At 42.6% G+C, this 24,750-nt stretch overlaps 1 protein-coding gene across 6 annotated transcripts in view; it reads right to left on the bottom strand.

Moving 5' to 3' along the window:
• Positions 1–24,750, bottom strand: part of PLPP4 (phospholipid phosphatase 4) — a 126,420-nt gene that overhangs the window by 52,789 nt on the left and 48,881 nt on the right. The window contains exons 3-5 of one of the 6 annotated variants that reach the window (XM_003922143.4): positions 17,625–17,715; positions 12,785–12,848; positions 10,649–10,773 (exon numbers count right to left, since the gene is read on the bottom strand). The exons of 1 other annotated variant lie outside the window; for it this stretch is intronic. In XM_003922143.4, coding sequence (XP_003922192.1) covers positions 10,649–10,773; positions 12,785–12,848; positions 17,625–17,715 — 280 coding nt within the window. 4 more of the 6 variants (XM_074382970.1, XM_074382971.1, XM_074382972.1 and 1 more) reach the window with 4 other exon arrangements.

Here is a 24,750-nt window from a genome sequence, read left to right as displayed (position 1 = left end):
GCACGTTCTGTACATGTATCCCAGAACTTAAAATATACATTATATATATATATATATATATATATATATATATATATAGAGAGAGAGAGAGAGAGAGAGAGAGAGAGAACTTAAAGTATATATGTACACACTTTAAGTATATATATACATATATACTATATATATATATAGACAGAGAGAAAACGTAATATATATATGGGGGAGCAAGGGTTCTTGCACAAGGATAGGAACACAGATTAATGAACAGTTTGCCAGTGCAGAAGTAGACCCAAACTTATAAAGTCTATTAATTTTTGCAAAGGCACCAAAGTAATTTGAAAGTGAAAGGAAAGTCATCTCAACAAACGGTGCTGAATACATGAATACTGATATGAAAAAAATATGAGCTTCAAACTCTACCTTATACTATAAACAAAAATTAGAGAAAAGCCTAAATATAAAAGACAAAGCCATAAAATTTTAAAAGAAAATATAAAGACAGCTTTATAACTTGATGGCAGGAAAAGGTTTCTTAGGATACAGAGTGCAATAACTATAAAAGAAAAAAGTAGTAAATTAGATTTAATCAAAATTAAAAGCCACTGCTGATCAAAAGACATCATTAAGAAAATGACAGGCAAGCTACTGATAGAAGAAAACAGGCATAAAAATTATCTGACAGAAGGCTTGCAAAAAGGATATGGAGAAACTCCACCAATTAATGCAGCAAGATAAATGAACAGCCTATATGCAAATGACAAGGTACACATCAGCATTGGTTATCGGGGAAATGCAAATTACAACTCCAGAGATACCACTATACATCCACCAAAATGACTACAATTGAAGAGATCAATGACACCAAATGTCAGTGAAGATATGGAGTACTGTAAGTTTCATAGATTGCCCATGGGAATGCCAACTGACACAAGCATTTAGTAAAAAGGTTGGATGGTTCCTTCCAATGTTAAACATAGACCTAACTTTTAACGAAGCAATGCCACTCATTGATACTTAGCCAAGGTAAGTGACAACATATGTCCACTAAAATAATTGCACACAAACGTTCAGAGCAGTTTGATTCACAACCGAACAAACTAGAAAACCCCAAATGTTTAGTAAAGATAAGATGGATAAACAGTGTGTGTGATACTCATTATAGTGAAATACACTGCAACAATTAGGAAGAATTCAGCACTCATACTTAACAACATGAATGGATTTCAAGACACATTGAGCCAAAACTGTCAGACACAAAAGAGCACATACTATACGATTCCATTTCTATGAAGTTCTAAAACAGGTAAAACTAATCTAAAGTTTAAAAAAAGAAGGGAAAATAAACCCTGAACAGTGGCTGCCTTGTGGGGATGAAGATTGACTGGAAATGCACAGAAGGGAGATTTCCGGTGTTACAGAAATGTTCTGCATTGTGATAGGAATATGGGTTACCCAGTGTGTCCGTTTGTAAAAACCAAATGGTTATGATTTATGCATTTTGATGTCAATTTTACCTTAAAATGCTAAAAGAACTTTAAGAATCACCATCATCGATGGTGGTGAGAAATGGGTACAGAATGCTGTACCCAGGGGGATGAGGATTAACTAGATATTGCTGTGTTTTATATGTCTGAAGTGTTGTATGATAAAAAGTTGAAAGAAAGAGGCATTGGGTTTTGGTTTGTTTGAGGCAGGTCTTGCTCTTGCCCAGGCTGGAGTGCAGAGGTGCAATCATAGCTCACTGCAGCCTCAAACTCATAGGTTCACGCGATCTTCCCATCTCTTAATAGCTAGGATTATAGGTGTGTGTCACAATGACTGGCTTATTTTTAAAATATATTTTTTGGTTTCTTTTATTATTTTTTGTTTTTTGCAGACCATTGTGCTGAGGGCTGACTTTCAATAAATCTCAGTGGAGGAGCTGCTCTGCTGCATATGAAAAATATTTTCTAGAGACGCAGTCTCACTATGTTGCCAAGGCTGGTCTCAAACTCTTGACCTAAAGTGATCCTCCTGCCTCAGCCTCCCAAAGCACTGAGATTACAGAAATGAGCCACCATTTCTGGCTTTGCATTGGGTTTTAATTATAACCTTTAATTTGACTCTGATCTTTTTTTCATAGAAATCAAATAGTGAGCTAATTCTTTGAGAATGAATATTTTTAATTAATTAAACAGCATCCATTTCTAAAAATATTCAGACCAGGAACTTGGAGAGTGGAAGCATCTAACAATTTATTTCATATATTTGCCTAATTACCCTAGAACAGGCTTCCTCAGCCTGGACACTATTCACATTTGGGGTTGGATAATTCTTTGCCACAGGGACTGTCCTGTGCCCTGCAAGATACGCAGCAGCATCCTTGACCTCTATGCTCAAGATGCCAATAGCACCCCCTGCCACACACACACGCACACACACATGCATGTACACTTGCAACAATCAAAAATGTCTCCAGACATTGCTAAATGACCCCTGGGGGTGCAAAACTGCCTGGTGGAGAGGCACTGCCCTAGAACATGCATTCTCACATGACCCCTGAGGAGATGAAAATTGGTGCTTGGGGAGATCTTAAAATCTTAGATATTACAATTATTTAAGGAAAAAATCATTAGAAAAAAAACACAAGGGGCTCTTGCCCAGTAGGCTGATGTCCCTTAACATATCTGTGAACCTAGATGCCTTTATTTTTAAGATATAAACAAATACACAATGTATCTGTGGCATTAAAATTTTATGGTGGGAATTATTTTTTAAAAAATCTAAAAAGGCTCCATGGGGAGGAAGGAGTAATTATTAAAAAAAAAAAAAAAAAAAAAAAAAAAAAAAAAAACAGGTTGAGAAACATCCCCCTCCAAAGAGGTCTCCCTGATTCAGCTTTAAACAACCATTCCCTCCAGGGATTTGGCATGCTCAAAGCAAGCCTCCCAGGATCTAAGGGAAGTCTTCATTTATTTGGCAAAACAACTGTTAGTTGCTTCCCAGAACCTCCGCAATTGTCTTGCAAGCTTGAGACGTAGGGTTATAAAAATTCAGGGAAAAAACCGTGAGGGGCTCTTGCCAAGTTTGCTGATATCCCTTGATGTGACAGTGAACCTGGAAGCTTTCATTTGTAGGTTATAAGAGAAACCACACTAGTTGAGGTGACCTCAGACTCGTGGCCACCAATGTGTCCTGTTGGAACAAATGACCTAAGCAGCCTATGCCATTTTATACAATTCTTAAAAGAAAAGGGCATTTTTCAAATTTCCCATCTACCAGCAAAACCTCTCCATAGCAATTTCATTCCATTAAATGATGTGAAACTAACAAATCTTGCCATTTCCTCTGCTCTCCTGTTTCCTCTTTCTTTGAGCAAAAGCCTGCCTAACCACTCTAAGAAGCAGCTGGTTTATAATCCTGAATATTCATACTCGATGGCGTTGAACCTGGCATAGATGCTATCTTGTGATAATTTCTCAATTCATAGTTAAAACCTACTTACACGCCTTCAGCAAATGCAAACTCCCAAACACACAGCTGGTAGAAGACCCTATAGTCTGTATGCTCCACCCTCGAGGACTCTGCTATCAATAGTAATGGTACTGAGGCTAAGCAAGAACCCTCTTAAAAAATGATTCCTCTACAATGAATGCATTAGAGCATCATGGTGGTAGTTCTGACTTTAAAATGATGGGGAAGAAAGGTAGAAAAGTGTGATCGGTTACTTTATGTGTCAACCTGGCTAGACTGTGGTGGCCAGTTGTTTAGTCAAACACACACCAGCCTAGATGTTGCTGTAAAGGTATTTTTAGTAGTGATAAACGTTTGCAATCAACTGACTTTAAGTAAGCAATTATGGAGGGTATTATTTATTACCCTTTATAATGTGAGGAGCCTCATCCAATCAGTTAAAGGCCTTAAGAGTAAAGATTGAAGTTTCCCAGATAAGAAGGAATTCTACCTCAAGACTGCAGGGAGATCCTGCCTGAGTTCCAGTCTGCTGGTGTGCACTGAATATTTGGGGGTCAACATTGTAACATCAATTCTTACCTGAATTTCCAGCCTCCCAGCCTGCCCTATAGATTTCAGATTTGCCAGCCACCACAATTTCATGAACCAATTCCCTAAAATAAATCAGTTGACTGATAGATTGCTAAGATAGATAGACATTGATGATTGATTGACAGACGAATAGATAAGCAGACAAGTAGACAGACAAACAGATAGGTAGACAGATAGTCAGACAGACATCCTACTGGTTCTGTTTCTCCAGAGAGCCCTCACTAATACAAACAGGAACACACATTCCATTTAGGAGCACCTGAACGCCACACCACTCTATGAAGACGGGAAGCAGGTAGCAGAGTAGATACTGACTTGCAGAGCTGAAGGCAGATCAATCTACACACCTGCAAAGCGTGGTGCTGGTAAGAAGCAGCCCATTCACCAGGCAAGGCCGTGCAAAGCTTTGAAACTAGAGGCACCAAGTGCTGCAGAATGCAGGGGGGCAATATGGGGCTAGAAACAGGCAAACAGGTGGAAAGTGCCAATAAAAAGAAGCTAAACTTTTCAGGTTTCCACCCCTTCTTCAAAGCCAGGAAACCATCCCCTTTCCAACTCCTGAGGAAGATAGAAGGTTTAACTATCTGAGGCTCTAGTTTTGGAAAAAACATGAGGGCATGGCTGAACAACCAAATGGAAAATAGGGAGATTATGTGAAAGACTAAGAACTGACCTGTGGGCATCTATGCCCTTCTGCACAGCTTCTGGAGTGCCAGGTTCACATACACCAGGCAGGACAATGAAGAGCCTCCTCTGGAGAATCAAGCAGCGTCGAAGTAAAGGCCAGACGCTAACACTGAAGGTCAACCAATGAAAACCCAGCTCACTCCAACCACCCTCAGTGAAGCCCAATTAACAAGCCCTGCCCAATTAGCTCTATGATTCAACCTTAAATAACAACATACAGCGAAAGTACCAGATATTTAAAGAAAGCTAGATACAAAAATATACAAACAAAGGGAAGGCAGAGCACAGACAAAACCTGTGAGCAAAGCAAGGTAAGAGATGCTGTATCCATGAAAACACAAAAGCAGGATGTTAATGATATTTCTAATCAGAGTTCAAGAAAGAGCTCTTGGAAATTAAAAATATAAAAATCATAATAAAAATTCTGTAGAAGCGTTAGTAGACCAAAATTTTAAAATCCTGACAGATGAACAAAAAAGACAAAGAGAAAGGAGGAAATCTAACAAAAAAGACAAAGACAATAAGAAATAAAATAAAAAATCAGTGCGGGAGACTCAGCATCCTAATACAGACTCAACTGCCTAATACAGTTCTAGAGAGAAGAAACAGGGAATATGAAGGTGAGGTACATGAATTTCCAGATTAAAAAGACCTACAGAGTGAGTAGAATAATAAATACTGAAAACAAATCCCGGTAAGGTACATCATTGTGGACTTGAGATGGTGAGACACAGAGAAAGGACCCTAAGAGGTTCCAGTGAAAGAAAGAGAAAAACAAAGCAAAGGAAAGGAATGCAATCAGACTTCTCAAGCTCACTATGAACTGGAATCCTGCATGGAAATGATTTTCCTCCTCGAATTCTACATGCAGCTAAATAATAGAATTAAGATATTGTATAACTAAACATCTCAAAACATGTAACTTACATGTACTCATTTATGGGAAACGGTAAGATAAAGGGCTTTTCCTCCCTGGAGGGTTCCTCTGTCCCCTGATTAGAATTCTCAGCTCCTCAATCCCAGAGTGTGGTGTTCAATCACTTAGTGTTTGCCTTCATCCTGGAGGAAAGCATGGGTCATGTCACCCTTGTACTCTTCCCAAGGGCTCAGCCTGGTACATACCTAACAGAAAGAACTCAAGAAGCACCTTCATCAGCCAAGCATACCTTTTAGACTTTCTCTGTCATTTAAAAAATACAGCCCACAAGCAACAACTGCCCCTTTTTATACAGTAATGGAGTTTTAAAATATTTAAACTTGAAACATCCATGTGCACAATTTAAGTGCACTGGTCTTGCTATAGTAAAGCTTTTTAATACCATCTGTTTGAAGCATGCACAACTGCAAGACTCGTAAATTTGCTCTGTAAAAGGCCAAATAATAAATATTTTTGGTTTTGTGGGCCTTGTTTCTCTTCCATAACTCCTCAACACAGCCATTGTAAAGTGAAAGTGGCCACAGACAATACGGAAATGAACAGGCATCTGTTTATTCCCATCATTTTCACAAGAAAGATGTTTCTTAATAGCTTGACTTCGCATTAATAATTTGTTTTTTCTATTTTTCTCTCTTCAATCTATGCTCTCTCTGGAAGTTGAATCAATACTCAATCAAAGATCGAGATTATGCTCTGAGAGACAAATTCTCTTTTCAGAATATCCCTGCTTTAAGCACTCTGGGAAGGTACTCTGCCTTTCTCCACTTTAAAGCCTAAGCTTCTTTTAGGTTGGATGAAAATCACTTGCTCTTTGAAACTGCGGTCTCTGCTTTTCTAATCAACGGGGGCTTAGGCTGCCTTACAGAGCAAGCCCCATAAGAACACTGCCATGGGGAGCTGCTATTTGCTGAGAGTTTGACACATGAGCCCCTCAGACAAGCAATGTTTGGCTGCTTATGGTAGATTAAGAACGAGATCCTTTGTTTCCAAAAGAAATCAATGTTTGTTCTTAAGTTCAAAGAAAACCAACTGCTCTAAGGACAATTGAGGACGTGGACTCCATTCCAGCAGCCAATTATCTGCAAACACAGCAGAAACAAAACCCCCATCTACCTAGCACAGAGAATTCGTCTTGGGAGAGCACAGTCCAGAACTCCCCTGCCCAGTCACTCAAGTCCAGCCCATGAAATTGATGTTTTAAGGGAATAAAAGTGTTTGTATCGGAATGGGAGTCCACTTAGGTCACCCACTCTGAGAAACAGTCACATCAACTACTAGGCTTCCTATTAGCTGCTAAGAAATCCAGAAAACAGCCCTGGTGGTTTTTCTAAGTGGATATGGCATTGCCTTCAAGCCAATCACTAGCCTGTCATTTAAAAAAAGGAGAAATAAGTGAAAATACCACGATCAAAGCCTAGAGGCTGGGTAGAATTTTGTGTCTGCCAAGTAGCAAAAATGTGCAACATTTTAAGTAGCGTCTTAAGCAAAGGATATAATTGCCTCTGCCAAAAAGCTTGTGTAGCACAGATCAGATGTCAGCCACGCATCTGACAAGGCAGCTGAGAGCCAGCCATGTCAGAAAATTATTCCTGGTGGTTGGAAGGGAGGATGTGCATCTAAAATCAACATTTTTTGAGATACCCAGCTTCTAATCTCTGAGGTCCAGCAGTTTGACAGCTTGAGGTATTTATTCACATGACAGCTATTTCATTCCCAAGTTCAAATGCAACAGTAGATAGTAAATTATGCTACAGTTCCCCACCAACCATTCCAAAAGCCAGCATTAAGGTTTTCCTTAGGAGTTTCACTTCTTAGATGCTTTTAATTTCTGAAGCCCCTTAAGATTCATCACCAAGTCTTCGGGAGGACAGAAAGTAACAGGAGCGAGAAAGGAGGAATGCAGGATAGAAGGAAGAGAAGAAAAGGGGAAGACAAGAAAGAAAGAAAAAAACTAACAGAACTTGAGTGACCCTACCAGGAGACAGATGGAGAGCAGATGGGAGGTGATCCCAGGTGAATACTATTCCAGGTACCTCTAAACAATGTCAGCATGGGACTCCCTGGAAACAAGGAGACAATAACTCAATACAGCAGGAATTCCTCCAGCTGGTACCTATAACTCCTCCAAAACAGGTGCTCACTTAAAATGGGACTTCATAGAGACAAAAACATATTTAGGGAGGAAGCAACTCTAAATGGGTGTTCTGCCTTAAGTCACAGGAACGGCTGGATCCTACACAAACCCTGAGCCTTTCTTTTATAAGGACACCTGCCACTGGGCTTAGGACTCACCCTAAATCCAGGGTGATCTCATCTCAAGATCTGAACTTAATTGCATCTGCCAAGATCCTTTTTCTCTTCCTTTTTCTTTTTTGGCATGTAAAACAGTGTTCATTCTTTCAAATAAAAATATACATAGCGAAAGGATTACAACAGTCAAACAAGTTACCATATCCATCTATCTCATCACATGGTTACATTTTTGTTTTTATTTTTTGTGATTACAGCACTTGAAATCTACTCTCTTAACCAATTTCCAGTATACATTTCATCATTAAATATCTCAAAACATGTAACATTTTATAACTAAACATTTCAAAACATGTAACTTACATATACTCATTTATGGGAAACTATAAGATAAAGGGCTTTTCCTTTATCTTATATCAACCAAGACCCCTTTTCCAAATAAGGTCACACTTACATGTTCCAGGGGCTAGGACTTAAATATATCTTTTTGAGGGCAACTACTCAACCCACCACAGTTTCCAAACAACTAGAGAAGAAAATTAGTTATTTACTTAAATAAACATGAACTATAAATGCTTTGTTGTATTTTATCATTGAAAGTCCCAAGGCAGCAGGAATTCCTCCAGCTGGTACCCACAGCTATTCCTGTCAGAGCTGGTGTCCTCAGACAAGTTACTAAGCCTGCCTGATCCTCAGTGCCCTTATGTGTAAAACTGGGACAAGCCCCCACCTGGTGGGCTGTTGTGCAAGGTGACTCATTTGCACAACATTTAGGGTCGTTTAGAGTGTCTGCCCCCAGCTAATGTCTTGTTGACAGGCCCTAGTCTTCAACGGCTCCAAGCAATGTGTCCAACAGCCACTCTCAGGAAAGAGCGTTCAGTTATTTCTTGATTCAGCCATTGTTAGGATGTGTCTCAGGTATTTAGGTAAAAAAAGGAAAAAAAAAAGACTAAAATAGCAGGCTTGCCAAAGGTAAATAATAATCAGACTTGTGGCAGAATTAAGGACTTGGCATCATGAGAATAGCCTGTCCTATTCAAGATGGTCACCTGTGACTATAGTTCTCCAATTATCCCAAGAATCATCAACATAAATATATCATCTGTCGCTACCTGGGCACTCCCCAGGACACGAGCCGCATCTTATTTATCTTTGCATCCCCAATGCCTGGCACAGGACCTGGCACCTGAGTCATATAATTTGAATTGATGGGATGAATGATGACTCAAGCCAGGATGCTCAGGAAACCTCAGCTCTGATCATAAGAATGTCAATAACTACTGTTTATTGAAAGTCACAATACTAAGGGCCTTACACATACTGAACGGATTAAATAAGATAATTTCTGTAATCATTTTGGCATAGCTGCTGCTCCGGAAACGTGAGTGATCATCACCACTTATTTTAATCCTCATTCCGACCCATAATGGAGACATTCTTTTTATTATTATTATTTCATTGCATTGCATTTTAGGTTTTGGGGTACATGTGAAGAACATGCAAGATTGTTGCACAGGTACACACGTGGCAGTGTGATTTGCTGCCTTCCTCCCCATCACCCATATCTGGCATTTCTCCCCATCCTCTCTCTCCCCAACTCCCCACTCCCCGCTGTCCCTCCCCTACTTCCCCTCAACAGACCCCAGTGTGTAGTGCTCCCCTCCCTGTGTCCATGTGTTCTCATTGTTCAACAGCCACCTATGAATGAGAACATGTGGTGTTTGATTTTCTGCTCTTGTGTCAGTTTGCTGAAAATGATGGTTTCCAGGTTCATCCATGTCCCTACAAAGGACACGAACTCATCGTTTTTTATGGCTGCATAATATTCCATGGTGTATATGTGCCACATTTTCCCTGTCCAGTCTATTATCGCTGAGCATTTGGGTTGGTTCCAGGTCTTTGCTATTGTAAACAGTGCTGCAATGAACATTCGTGTGCATGTGTCCTTATAGTAGAACGATTTATAATCCTTATATACCCAGTAATGAGAGATCTGGGTCAAAGGGAATTTCTATTTCTAGGTTCTTGAGGAATCGCCACACTGTCTTCCACAATGGTTGAACTAATTTACACTCCTACCAACAGTGTAAAAGTGTTACTATTTCTAATGGAGACATTCTTACTCCCATGTTACACAGCAAGAACTGAGGCACAGGGAGGTGAAGTCCCAGAGCAAATACCTGGCAGAGCCAGGATTTGTTAGACTTCATGGACCTGTTTCCTTTTCCGCTACATTGCCCTTCTCCCAATTCACAGTATTCAGTCTTTGTTTTAAGGAGCTCACACATCTATAGTCAGACTAGATACTGGGGGTGTGGAGTGATGCATATGTATATTTATATGTATGTATATATGTATACATATGTGCTATATATTTATGTACACATGCATGCAACACCTCATTTGAAGAAATAAACTAGAGAGAACAATGAATGGAACAATGGAGGGTCCCAGGGAGCATGGAGGATTCCCTTGTCCTGAATCGTACTGTCAAGGGGTAAAGCATCACATATTACGTTCTCCCAAGCTCATGAAAGCAACACATACAATGTTTTATAACTCCAGATCCTCATCCTAGGCCTATTACTTCCTGTTGAATAATCTTGCTTCTAAGCCAAATGCTGTACAGTGAAGAAAAATGAACTGTGCTTAACATTCACATACCAGTGCTTTTCTCTCCACCTAAATTCCCAAAGAAAGTGACCAGGAAACATGACTGGGGCATTAAGATCATCCCAGCCATGAACTTACAGGAGGAATGGATGCTGGGGAAGCTTTTGCGGCCCTCGGACACCAGATCGGGGTCACCTGTGCAGTGCATTTCTGAGTTCATCACTCCATCTGGAAAGCAGCGGTAAAAGAAATCGGGGCGAGGTCTACAAAAGACACCATGGACATTTTCAATATAAAATGCTGCCATCACACATGACCCCAAGCTGACCCCCCCCCAACTCCCCACTGCTCCCAGCTCCTTCCTCAGCCCCCTTGGCCGTCAACACTGGAGCTTTCCACGGAACACTCTAGACACAGCCGTTGGGGGAAAAGCTCAGGCTTTGGTGTCAGAAAAATCTGAGTTGGCACTCGCGCTTACCACTTACTCACTTTATGACCTTGGGAAGGCCACTTGGTCTCCCCCAGCTTCAGTTTCCACATCTGTAGAAGGGGAAATCAATACCAACCCAAAGGTGAGGTCCTGAGGATAAAGTGACATGACTTACAGGAGGCACCTCAGCAGGGTCCTCTGGCCCAGGTTCCTTGTTTGACAAGTGCGGAAGGGAAGGCTTTGTGCCACCCATGGACTAAAAGTCACTAAAAGTTGCTTCCTGTCTTGATCTATCATGCCACTATTTCAGAGGCTGCCTCTGGGATCCAAGACTCTGGGCTCCTTGTGTCCCTGTGTCCTGAATGTGGGCGGCCACTGCCCTTCCTGAAACAGCAGGTCTCACCTCGCCTCACTGAGTGACCTTGAAAGCTCAGTTCCATGATGCAGAGGACACAGTGCCCCAGGTTGGCCCCTCTGGTCTAGAGCATGGGAAAGAGACCCCCAGAGGGACATCGAGGTGGCCCTGAGCCTGAAGTCAAGCCTCCTGCAGCAATCACAGCTGCAGTAAGTTCTGAATACACTGGGCTTCTGACACGGTCTTAAGCTCCACACACCCGTTGTACCATATAATCCTCAGGAGAACCCTGAGGCAGAGCCTGGGGCTGTCTGTATTTTACACGTGCAAAAATGAAGACTCTTCATTGCTCAAGGTCACACACAACCAGTAAGGGGCAAAGATGAGCTCTGAACACCAGCGAATGGAAGTTCGTGCCAACACGCTTCACCCCACGCTTTCTGCCTCGCTTGGCTGAGGATCCTCACACAGGTGGGTGATGGCCTATCACCTCACATTCATACTCAACTAATATTCACCGAGCACCTACCATGGGTGAAGCTTTGCTAATGCTGGAAACACAGCGCCTGCTTTCTGGGCACTCCAGGTCACAGTTCACATACATTGATCACTGGTCCTTCAACTCTGTGGCTCAGGTAGGGCCTATGCCATCTACCAGAACAGCTGGGGTACTATCTCTCTGGCACTCAGCCAGTGTTTCTTCAAGTATGGATGTCCACTTAATGCACCAGAACCTCAGAGGGGCGAGGCCGGACAGTGAGCACTGGTCAGGGCACTGCGGTAGCTCTAAGCACACAAACTTAAGGGAACACAGCAGAAACAGGCCATGCACTGCCTGGTCTTTATCTATCTCCTGCCCCTTCAATGTCTGGCCTACACCCAGCAGATAAAATAAATACTAGGGTTCTGAGAGGGGATCTAATGTGTCCCAGGCCAGCAGACAGTGAGAGTCAGTTAGGTCTTGAATTCAGATGTTTTGACTGCTAATGTTTGCCGATACCAGCTCTTCCCCACAGCAGTCAGAGGGGAAGGAAAGATAAATACAAAACAGAAATCATTTTGCAGGGGCCGTAAGAGAAATGTGCTGTAAGCCAAGGCTCAGATGCCAATCCATATGTTTCATCCTGAAGAGAACGATAAATAAGTAATTATATTTATTTATTAGAGGCCAAAACTGACAAGTTTGTGTGTGTCAGAGTGAGGCCCCGGGATTGCTGTGGAAGTAGCTGAAAATGCCAGCAGTGAGCTTTGTCCCACAAGAAAGTATGGTCAGTGGATATTTCCTTGCTATTGATCTCCTGCTTTCTAAAACAGTGGGTTTGTAATTCAGAGGGAAAGATCTGTGCTAAGGATGGAAAGCTCAGAAGGACAATGATTTAAGGGAGAAATAGACGAGCTCAAATCTGTCCCATCAGTGTCCTCTGGCCCAGCTTCCTATATAGATGACCTTGATAGTCTAAGTCATCATTTCATTATTCTTGGAACTTACCTTCCCACTATTAATTTAATAGTGTTTGTGCAGACTCCATTCAAAGCAAGAGCCAAGGACACCGCTACAAAACAAAACCAACAGACAGAAAAGTAACAAGCTGGCTCTTAGATCAAAGTCATCATTATTATCATCATCATCATCATCATTGTTACATTATAATACTATTCAGCAACCATAGAAATATGAACGAATACTTTAAAAACAGATACATTGGGGTTGCTAGAGGACTTCAGAGAGTGGCTCATAAAATTCCAAGCCCCATGACATGAAATGTGTCTCTCCTCCTTGACTGAAATTTTCACCATCACAGAGGAGCTCATCTATCATTTTCTGGCCTGATATGAACAGATTTAACACCACAGTATGTAGAATTTCTTTTACTGGTAGCAAGAAACATAACTTTCTTATTTCCTCTTGGCAACCTTCTCAGACATAATTCTAATCAGAGCAGCTGCTGGAATCCTATTGCAGAAAAGGACGTTTCCATTTGGCAATTATCTCATTATTGACCCATCACTGGCTGACAGCTGTCCATTTGTTATCAAGCAAATCACTGTTCCTGCAAAGGTGCCGAGTCCAAAGTCCTCACTGGGTTTGGAGAAGTCTGCCCAGGCAGTGCTTTTTGCCATCTAAAAGAGCAAGAACTTCTAAGAGACATTATTTGACCATACAGAGCACAGGGACTTTCTCCAAGCCATTTGGGAAGACTTTGCCGGATGCAGCACAGATTGTCCCAAAGGGTGCAGGCAACATGAGTCACAGAGCTTTCCCTGCAAAGATCTTGCACCTCTCTTCTATGGTTTATTGAGAGTGCACAAAAGGCAGAGTCATCACCATCAATGTGATAGAAGGTCAAATGCCTCGCAGAAGCAATAAAAACCTATTGATGCCCCATTCCACTGCTTTGTTGAATAATAAAGCATGTGCACTACCGTTTCCCTTTGGTAAATATTAACTGTTCAATACTGGCTGAGATTTATATAAGAATATAGCAGTGAATTGGGGCATTCTTGGGAAGGAGCTGCCTAGAGCAATTCACAGCCCATCAAGAGAGACAAATATGTATTGTTCTACAACCAGAAAGTACTGTGGAATGGCCAACATGGTCACTAAGAGCATGAGCCACAGAGATGGGAACACAACCCACTTGCTTTTAACAAGCCATCTGAAGCAGAGAGGATGGGAGGGACACATTCAAATGAACATATTCGTCAAAGGGAAACAAATCACCTAAGTGTGAGATGGGGGCAACTGGCCATATCTGAGTGTGGCAGAAAGGAGGGACAGGCCACAGATTCAGAAAGCAGAGCGTGAATCAGCAGCACAGCACTGCCATTAAAACACTGAGTATGCAATAGGAGTGCAGAAATTGGAACTAAATATGAAGGAACTTGGAAAGATCCACTGATTGCATTCTGAACACACAGACCCTTCCTTCCTCAAATGCCAGCTTCCCTTCTCTCTGGCAAGCTCAGAGCACTGCGGAGAGGCCTCTCTCCAAGACTGGAGAGAAAATTCCCTGGGATATTTTGCCATATTCTCTCCACAAACCCTGACAATTAACAGGTTGTGATTTTACTGTGAAATTACTATGGTCTTTTCTCTGTTAGGTCCGGCCTGGCAGGCTCACTGCTGTGTTTTCCCAGTGGGGCTGGACTCATACTCACCCCAGTCCTAGCATGGCCTCTCTGGGAACAAACATCCCTAGCTGATTCCCTATCGCCCCACATAGATCTTGGTGAACTTCATAAACAGCCACATGGATCATTTCCCCAGCCTCTGAGCCTGGTGGGCTTATCGCAGCACAGAGCAGTTCTTTAAAAAGTCTGAAATAGCTGAGCTAGAAAATGCAGAGATGTGATATAACCACCAAAAGTTGGCAACTTTCCTGTCTGATCCAAACACCTGAAGGAAACAGAAAGGTGGGAAGCTGGTGATGATATTTAACATGGAGGTCATTTCAGTATTCTAGAAGGAACCCTAACTGCTTAATATTAGCACAACCCTCCAGGGATCAATGCAGGAGCCCCTCACTGATACCAGAGAGAAGGCTGTGCTGAGATCAGATCCACGAAAGGCTGGACAAACAGGAAAATAAATGGCCCCCATCAGGAAGGCTTGTTCATTAACAATAACCCAGTGGGCCTGGTTCATAAGCGCTGTTCTGTTTTTATAGCATCCCACAGCACTGTGGGTTTGAGTGAAGAGTCAAAAAGACAAACCACACTGTGTCTGATAAAAAATTCAAAGAAACATGTCCTGTGAGTTGGCTTGTAAGCAGCCTGTACTAAGGACACTACAGGTTATAAGCGTTCCAGGGTACTAGAGTGCTTTTGTCGTTACTTTTATTGTTGTAGGAAATTCAGCACTATCATGCTTTTATAACAGAGTTCTCTATTACACAGTTCTGCAGCCTGAATTCCTAAAAGCACGGTGCTGCATGGGGCAAACCTCACTCCCGTCATCCAACGCCAGATGCACAGACATGGCCACATTTACCTGGAGATGAGGGCAGCACTTGGGATCCAGGTTTGGAAGCCTCAGTTAAAGTCTGCTGAAGACATCTGAGTAAAGAAGGGACCTGAGAACTAAACTTCCTGGTTGAGAGTCCTGAATTCCAGACAACACTGGAAAATCTACAACTAGGTTTCTGTCCTTGGCTTTTAAAGATCACCCTCCCCATCCCCTACTTTCAAGGCTTCCTAAAAGTAGTGATTTAAAAAAACCTCTGCACACAATGGGAAGCTGTTCATCGTTTTTATAGGGGAGGCTCTCATTTATTTAGGCAAACAGAACATCCAGTCATTCCATCATCTCTGTTAACATATAGGAGACAGAGTATGACGCTGGATTTGGAAATGTCACCCTAAGGGAGATTTAGCTGAGAATGAAAAGTCTGGAGAAGGTAACTGTGAGCTACTTACTGCTGTAACAGCAGCCCCACTCCAAAAGCCAGCCGTCAGTGAGAACCATAACCATGAAAGATAGTTCTTACCCACAGTCACTTATCTTGAGACTCCATGCCAGGGGAGCCACTAGAATAAAGCGTGAACTAAAGGGATTTCCAGCTGAACTGAGAGGGCTCCTAACAGCACTTTTTGGAGACCATAGTGATATCCATCCCAACACTGCCCAGCCACTCAAGCCATGTGTGGAGCGACACCTACCTGTGCCCTCCTTGGAGAACCTGACCCTTTTCTCACCTCAGGTGAGGAGACCAAATCCTGTGACCAAAAGCCCAAGCCACACAGGGCAGCCTGCAGTACACACCTGACCTGAGTGAGGGCATCAACAGGCTGGCCAGGGACTCACAGCTTTTGCGGTCAGGCTGGAGGAATGAGCTCAGCCAGAGGCTCTGCCTAGAAAGTCTGGACCAAGAAACACAGTGAAGCTTGGTGGTGGGCAACAGGCAGACAGATTTGGGGCAGAAGCCACCATCACTGCAGGCCCAAGCCTCGGACAAACCAGAGACATGGGGCAGCAGAAATAAAGTTGAGGCAGAGGATTCAGGCCAGGAGTGTCAGGAGAAGAAGGAAGGCACGTTGCAGTGGTCATGAGCCAAGAAGAGGGCTCCCCTCCTGACGGCCCAGCTCCCCATTCCAGTCTCCATGAGGTGCCTCTGAACTTTTTTCCCTTCTTCTTGGATGTCTGTGAGATTGCTTATCAGAGCCCTGTACTTAACCCCTAATTTTTTTGAGCTAATTTGAGAGGGATTCTGTTCTTTCAACTAGACAGGGCCTAACAGAAGGCTGGTTATAAAGGAAGCATTCTCTGTGAGGCTTTAGGGGAGAAGCTGCTTGTTGTCCCACACCCCCTACATGCAGCTCTCACTCTCACTTCCTTACCAAGAAAAAGAGAGGACTATATTTTGCTACATTTTCATTTCCCCAAAGCACAGTAATTAACAAACACACCCTTAAGTGAAGGCTCTCATTTTCCAGACTTATAAACTCATTGAATGGTAAGTCCATGTAACACACCTGAAACAAAATTTGGGCTGAGGATTTGGGTAACTTTTAGGTGATGTGTCAAAAACAAAAAAAAATCAACCTGATTTGGTTTTGCTCATGGTCAAAAAGCTAAAAACCTGGCTACAGGATAGTTTATTTTGTTTGCTAAACAAGCCAAGTAGTTTTGGCCATCTCTTAATGCTGTCATTTACTCCAGATTTGATTAACATGAAGACCAGGAAAACATATTTAATCCTAAAATGTCAAACTTTTGTCCCATGCAGACATGGCTCAGCTTGGGAAGAAGTTATAACAAGGATGTTATAATCAATGACAAAGATCATAGCACTTTTCACATAATAATGAGCACTTAACTACCAAAATGTCCTCAAACTAAAGATGAGTCATGGAGCTTGTTTGTAATATCTATTTTATTTTACACCCTCATTTTCCCATTTTTGCCTCTAGCCCACAGTGTTTGGTCAAGGAGTCTGTGGTTGATTTCTGAATTGCCCATAATGTGGGTCTATTAGCCAAAACTGTGAGACTGGACAGTTGGTGGTAACAAAGTTTCAGATTTACTTTGCCTTACTGCCAAGAGCTACCCAGAGTCTGCGCCTGAGCAGCACAGCTCTCTGGTGTGTACGGTGTGTTATTAGCATTCAGCACAACGGCCAGCGACAGCAGGCGGCCTCTGAACATCCTTTATTTCGGACTGCACATTGGCTCTTCTTTGGGTTTAAAGTTTATCTTCATGTTATCTCGTTTCTCTCCAGCTTAATTTGATCAAAAGAAAAAACCAGTTGTGTGTAACTGAGATTTCTTAAATGTAATAATCTAATTAAGGTCAGCCCCATTCCCTAAAGCAGGAACTGTGAATACTCTACCTAAGAAGGCTTCCTTAATTTCAGTCTTGTCTGTTCGCCGGATAATTTTCACCACACAAATAACAGCCAGGGGTGTGAGGAAAGAAATTGCCTGGAAGAAATAACAAATAATCCCTTATGAGGACATCAGTTTGCTGTCAGAAGGGCTGACTGATCATTAGTTCCCGTTAGCTTCATTTAGACTCCCTGGTTGAATAATCTTACTGAACTCCTGACCTCAGACAAACAAAAAAAAGGATGATGTATGTCTGTACTTAGAGACTACACAGACTTTAAAAATGGAAGATCTGATTGTAGGTTATAATTGATTTGTAATTGCCAAGAGCCATGTTTAAAGCGGTGGCTTTTTAAATGGAAAAGAATAGTCTATAATTATGATGAATCATGTTTGCCAGTAATTCCCCTCATGCTCTCCTCTGTGGAAGGATGAAGAACCCTTGGCCTCCCACTCCCATCTCCCTGGAAACATGAGTGCATGTGGGACTCACTTAGAGTCAATCAATTCATTCCCTTCTGGTGTTCCTTTGTTGAATATTTATCTCTTCTGCAAAGCAGAGGTTAGTCCTTTTGCATAAAGTCTCTCCTCTTCCCTTCCTCCATCCCCTTTCCTCTGCACAGATGCTCAACTGAGACTTAATGAGTTAAATTTGTGGGATTCAGATGCCACCAACATTCATTACAAAAGCTACTGTGAGGAGGAACCATGCTAGGCACCATCAAGTCCAGGAGCCTCTTGCATCCTCATGATAGCTCTGTGACTGCCTCCTCCAGGCTCAAGGACTAGGTGATACGCCTGGGAACACACAGTTGGAGAGGGGCCAGGCCAGGATTTGGGGACAAGGCTTCGCTTCCCATATACTTTATTCCAGCTTTCCTTAATTAGTAAATTATTTTCAAGCATTCCACCAACCATATAAAAGGTATTTATGTTACTCCCTTACAACTATAACATCTCAAGATAACAATATCAGAAGAGACTGAACATCTCACAAATCCAGAATTGGCCTAGCAGTCAGTCGTGGTAGGGCTGGGGCATAACTGTTGATCTATTGATCTGGAAATCTCCCTCTCTGCCCTAGTAAGACATCACTTTTTGGAGAGGGGCTTCCTTATGGGAGTAAGCCATGGCTGGAAGATGCTCTTCTTTTATAAAAACAGAATCCACCCAAATGAATGCAGGCTTTTAAAATTATTTGAGATGCTCTACACTTTTACTACAACCAGACTGCTAGAGCTCAAATCATCTTGGAGAATCCTCTTTGGGAACTGTCTTCAGAGATCAATTGTATGAGACATGAAAAAAATTATCTCCTTACTTCCCACCATTTCTTTCTGACCGGAAGTGGTGGTAACCAGTTTGATGATTCAGCTGTGGCCCTGAATGATTTGGACTCTTTAAAAGTCAAATAAGCAAGTCTTGGCACCGTGGAGGGTATTAAGGTGCTAAAAGGCAGATGCATGAGAGGAGATTCAGAACCACTGTGGAGAAAGCAGAGGATTCCCCTGCGGCCTATTCAGAAGGGCAACACTCACAAGTTAAGAGGTCCAGTAGGTCTGCGAAAGCTGCCATAAGTTATTGGGCAGTTTTCACACCTAAATAACTACAGGGCTTGTTAAAGTGCTGATTTCCTCAAATGTGCTCATATAGCAGGTCTGGAAATGCACCTTTTTAACATCATCTCAAATGTTACTGATGCTGATGATTGAGAATTATGCCTTAGACTTCTGACTCACACATTTAGTGCTTAAAGAGCAATAACTGAAGCATCACTTGTGAAGTCCAATGTTATGGTCAAGGCCAAAGAAGTCCTTGTTTCTCCAGATCCAAATATGAAGCCTACCAGCTTCCCTTCCTGTTTTCTGTCCCTTTATGCACTGCATACAGAGCAGGCAATGTGCTCTCAAATAGGAGAAAGCAACTCACCAAACAGTGGATGACCCAGCAATGACTCCACCAAGTCAACCTTTACATAGGAGAACTACGTGGTTCTGAAGGAAACATTTAAACACAATCCCAGCTGATACAATCTAAGGTTAGGCAGAAATGAAACGACCCCCCCCTCAAAAAAAATATGAGTTGGGATGACTTTCCCAATGAGGCTTCCAAAGGAGATTCCAGAGCAGAAAGTCACTGCCCACAAAGGAGATGTGGGTGCCAGGTGGGAGGCCCTCGGGATCAAGGCCAGGTGTGCGGGCTGAAATCATTAGAGCTGCCCAATGACTCCAGGCTAGTGGCTGGATGGCCCAGCAGTCTCCTTCAGAACTGCTCCCTGCCTCTACTTGCCTCTTCCTCATAGGATTCTCACCCTCACTTCCCCAACAAGACTGGACTTAATTTAACTCATGTTACAGCTTTCCCACGTAGATGCATATGGATATCTTTTCTAGGACCACTATCAACTGCTCTTGAGCCAATGCTAAGCACCCAGGAAGGCTCAAGGCTCCCCACCTCAAGGGCTTCTCAGGTGAGGGAATGCAGCCTTCAAAGTGCCGTGGCTCCTACCCCAGTGTGACTGGAGCAGTGATGTCTGTGTGATTGCATGATGTGGCTTGTTTCCCCTCTCATCCTAACAGCAATGGTCCACAGGCTCATTTCTTCTTCTTGGAAGTGTATCTGCCATATCCTTGGGCAGCACAGACCATGAATCAGGATGGATAGAGACATAGCTACATGTATCATTCACCCTCTGATGTACAAACATTGTTTAACTGAAAGTTAGAATTAAGAGATGAACTCCAGAAGCCAATACATTAGGAAAACAACTTCCTCTTGGGGCAAAACACCTCTGAACTGGGTAGAAGGAAGAATGAAGAGAGAATAAAAACCCCATCACCCTACTTTCACTCAGCAAAGCAGACTGAATCAAAGCCAGTGCACATGCATTCCACTCTTCAGACAAAGGCTATTGGTAGCTGTGATTCTGCTGCCCGGGCCAGTGGAGCAGGTGAAGGTGAACAGAGGGACGTGAGGTGGGAATGGCCCCTGGTACCTCCACACAGGGGCAGAGATGGAAGAAAAACATGGGCAAGCAAAACCCCCCTTGGTATTGTTTCTCTTCTGTTAATGTTTCCATGGCTAATCTTAAAAGAATCAAATCCTAGGAAACCCTAGGATGAGCCCAGAGTAGGAAGATGGTGGAGTGGTCAGTGCTTATTTTATTCAATGGGACCTGAGAGAAAACAGAATTCCAGCCAAACACTGCTACAGAATTCAGAAAACATACTGAACCCTTCTTGAACTTGAGTTTTGCTCACTTGCTAAGTGTATGGGGCTGTTGAATGTACTTACCTAGGTTAGAATAACAAAGGCTAACATATACTGAGAACTTACTAAGGACCATGGTCTATTCTAGGCACCCCATGAAAATTAACTCATTCAATTCTCACAGCAATCCTAGGTGGAAAAGGCTTCTTACTTAATACATAGGAAACTAAAGCACAGAGAGTTTCAGCAACCTGCTGGAAGGCACATAACTAATCACAACTAGTCAGTCACACAACTAAAAACATCTCCATTGTACCAATAACCAAACTAAAACTCAGAGAGATCAGTGGACACTGATGAGTGGCCACTGGAAGCCACAGCACTTTGAAGTCTGCATTCCCGCACCTGAGAAGCCCTTGAGAGGTGGGGAGCCTTGGCCCTCCTGGGTGCTTGGCATCTATATTAAGCTCTGTACTTTCAACCACAATGTTAGTGCAGACTGGACTTAATTTAACTCATGTTACAACTTTCCCAGGTAGATGCATATGGGTATCTTTTCTAGGACCACTATCAACTGCTTTTGAGCCAATGCTAAGTACCCAGGAGGGCCCAAGGCTCCTCACCTCAAGGGCTTCTCAGGCAAGGGAATGCAGCCTTCAAAGTGCCATGGCACTAGAAAGTAAACATTAAATAAAACATAGTACATGCTTTTTTTTTTTATCAAGTTAAAAAAGAAAGGTAAGGCTTGCTTCCAGGACGTAGATAAGCCATGGAAATTTTAGTGATAGCTGTCATGGTTTAAGCACCTACTATGTGTTAAGGACTTTCCTCACACTTTCCAATCTTCTAACTGCTCTGTTGTGGAAAATGTTATCTCCATTATACAAATAACCAGACAAAAACTCAGAGAGATCAGTGGAAACACAAATGCATACAGCCAGTGGGACCAAGACTCCCCAGATTGGGCTGCCATGCTCTTGGGTTGAAGTCCTGAATCTGGGTGATTCCCTTAGCCCACAAGCTTTATTTTACAGGTAGGGAAACTGAGGCTAGAAGAGATTTTTTTTAATACGTTGAACACCATCTTTAAAGTTACCAACTGTGCTGCACAGTGTCCACATAAAGAGAAAGTGCATGTATCATTAAACTAGATCTGATACGTGGCTAGTTTTGTATGTAGCTTATTCCACAGGCTGGGAAGCCAAGCTCTGTGCATATATATATATATATATATATGGACTCAGATTAAGAAGAGGTGGGTTCAAGCCCCAGCTCTGAGACTTATCCATTCTTTGTCCTTGAGCAAGTCACTTAACCACCTTGATTCTCAGTTTCCTTATGTATAAAATTGATATGATGATAATAATAATATCCATGGCAAGTATTATTGGCAGTATTTCAATTCACTAACAGTTATGGAATGCTGATTAGGTACCATGCACTAAGTGAAATGCCATAGGTCCGTCACCCCCATATGATGCTCTCTACAGCTTGATGAGGCATGCACTTAAAGACACCTTTTACAGATAAAGAAAGTAAGGGGCTGAGAGGGGAGCTGATCTTCCAAAATCCCATAGCTACTGAGTGGCAAAGCTGGGAGTTGATCCCTGGTAGACCACTGTCGAGCCCATACCAACTGCCCACCAGCAGGGTCCAACAAAGAGCAAGTGTCCAGTAAATGCTGGTTGTTGACTAGTATTTCATTATTTTCTGGAAAAGACTGTTTAAAGGGTATCAGGGTCTTGTCACCAGACATATCAGATTAAAGCATTTTTAGTTTAAGCCCACCTGCACCCTTAGATCTGAGTACTGTGCACCTTTGAGTAGAGGAAGGAGGTTGGGGAAAGAAAAGGGAGCCTAATTCTCTCAGGTACCCTTACCATACCCTAAATGACCAACTAGGGTATGGAGCATCCACCCGTGAATCAATACAGGAAAGGCCACCAATCCCCGGCCAGTGCTGCACCCAGAAAGTGGGTCATCCCCACATGCTGATGCAAGGCACCGTGGACCATACTGCCCGGGGCGCTTCTGGGAAGCCAAAATGTGGGGTAGTGTATCTGAGCCAGGAGGGCATAAGGATGCCAAGGACTTCTAACAACCAGAAGGGATCGAAGCCAGAGCAGCCCCGATGTGAGGGTGTTAGCCAGAGAGGAGTTTGTCACTAAGGTTCATTCACATCAGACAAAACAATGGGCCCAAAGTACCTTCATTTCTAGCTTTTGACAGAAAGGTGTGCTGCGAACTGATTATAATGACAACTTTAGGACAGCAGACACCTGGAAAAGGCCCTGCTGTGGGTAAACAATTACATCCTGTCACAGATAAAAGAGCTGTCTAAGACTTAAAAAGAGCCTAAAAATTAAACTGTCTATGATGATCCAGCCTTGTCTCTCTTCCTTCCTTATTCCTCCCCAAAATGACTTTATTTCTGTCCTATCCCAGAATAAAAAACCCTGGTATCAAATCAACGCAGTATCTATCAGTAATATTCCATGAGAATAAATCTTCTGGACATATGACGACCAAAGCAAAAAGAGAAGAGGGCAAAGAACAGGCTGTGGGTGGATTTCTTTTGGAAGCCAAGGAAAAAATAATCGCAAAACCTATCAATCCTTAAACTCCTTACTGGGTCTTGCCTGTTTCTCAAGGCTTTTTAGTGATGCTGAACTGTCCACCTTGTGTTCGTGTCTGGGCCCCTCCCTAGACTAGAAACCATATCTTATTCAACTTTGCTCACAGCAGGTGTTTCATAATCACCCACTGAATTAGGTCATAATTAACCAATCCAAAGCTGCCCTCAGTCTGGCTCTATCCCTGCCCCCTTCTTAGCCCTTACCCATAGATACTCCAAACAAACTGCTATTCACAGGACCCACATAGCCTGTATTCTCTTTCTCTGCCTTTACGTGCCTTTCCACTTCACCAGTCACCAAGGAGGCATCATAGCAGAGTGGCTCCAAGAGAGAGTTTGCACTCACAGCCAGCGCTCGAGTGCTGCTCCAGCCACTGACGGTTGTCTATCTCAAACAAGTTGCGTAATTTCCCTAGTTTTGTTTTCTCCACTCACCTTATGAGATTGACAAAAGTGCTGACCTCAAAGGATTCTGAAGATTAACTGAGATGCTCTTTAAAAATAGATAAACACAGTCCCTGAATTCAAGAAATGTTCACTGTTGTAGATGATGATGGCTTTGATGATAATGATAATAATGATGAAGAAGTTCCCTAGAACTTACCAGAGCCTCTCCTCTGGCCCTTTTCAGATTTCATTTTGTATTAGAGTATCACCCTAATGTGCCAGGGATCCTGGAGGGTCCCTGGGGGTACACCTCAAATCTCATTGGACTTCCCATCCCCTATAACCCTTATGGTTTTCTTCACCCATAGCAGGCTCTCTGGAAATGTCCCCTGAATGTACAAAGAGACAACTACTATAGACAAAAGAAAGTGTACCAAAAAGCAACAACCAATACCGATTAAGTTGTCCTACACACAAAAAAATAGGTTTTTAAAGATGTTCTGATAAACCCTTCATACTCAGCAGGAAACCATGGCCTCTTTTGAATAAAAAAGCAGCCTTCCATAAAGGTGGCTGACTGCTTGGGCATATCCCAGAAATGCTAAGCAAGACCTTTCAGTGCCTCTGAAAAGAACTCTCAGCCAATCTCTCTGGTCAACAGGAACACTGGGTTGTCAAGGGGGAAAAGCTCTTGGAATCAAACAGTTCCAAGTACACCCAGCTTTCAGGGTGACAGACATCACCTGAGCTAATGGTGCCACAGACAGCAACAGCGCAAGTTAGGAGGTTTCCAGTAACATTATTACCATTTACTCTGCACGTCATCTCCTAGCCATTATTCTGTTAATTTTCTTGTTACATTTGCCCAATTGGCTCCTCTAACTTGCACACACATGACT

This window comes from Saimiri boliviensis, chromosome 12 (assembly GCF_048565385.1).
Source record: "Saimiri boliviensis isolate mSaiBol1 chromosome 12, mSaiBol1.pri, whole genome shotgun sequence".
In the NCBI taxonomy this organism is placed as follows: domain Eukaryota; kingdom Metazoa; phylum Chordata; class Mammalia; order Primates; family Cebidae; genus Saimiri; species Saimiri boliviensis.
The sequence above is the reverse complement of the archived record's forward strand: the minus strand, read 5'-3'. Positions and strand labels throughout refer to the sequence as shown.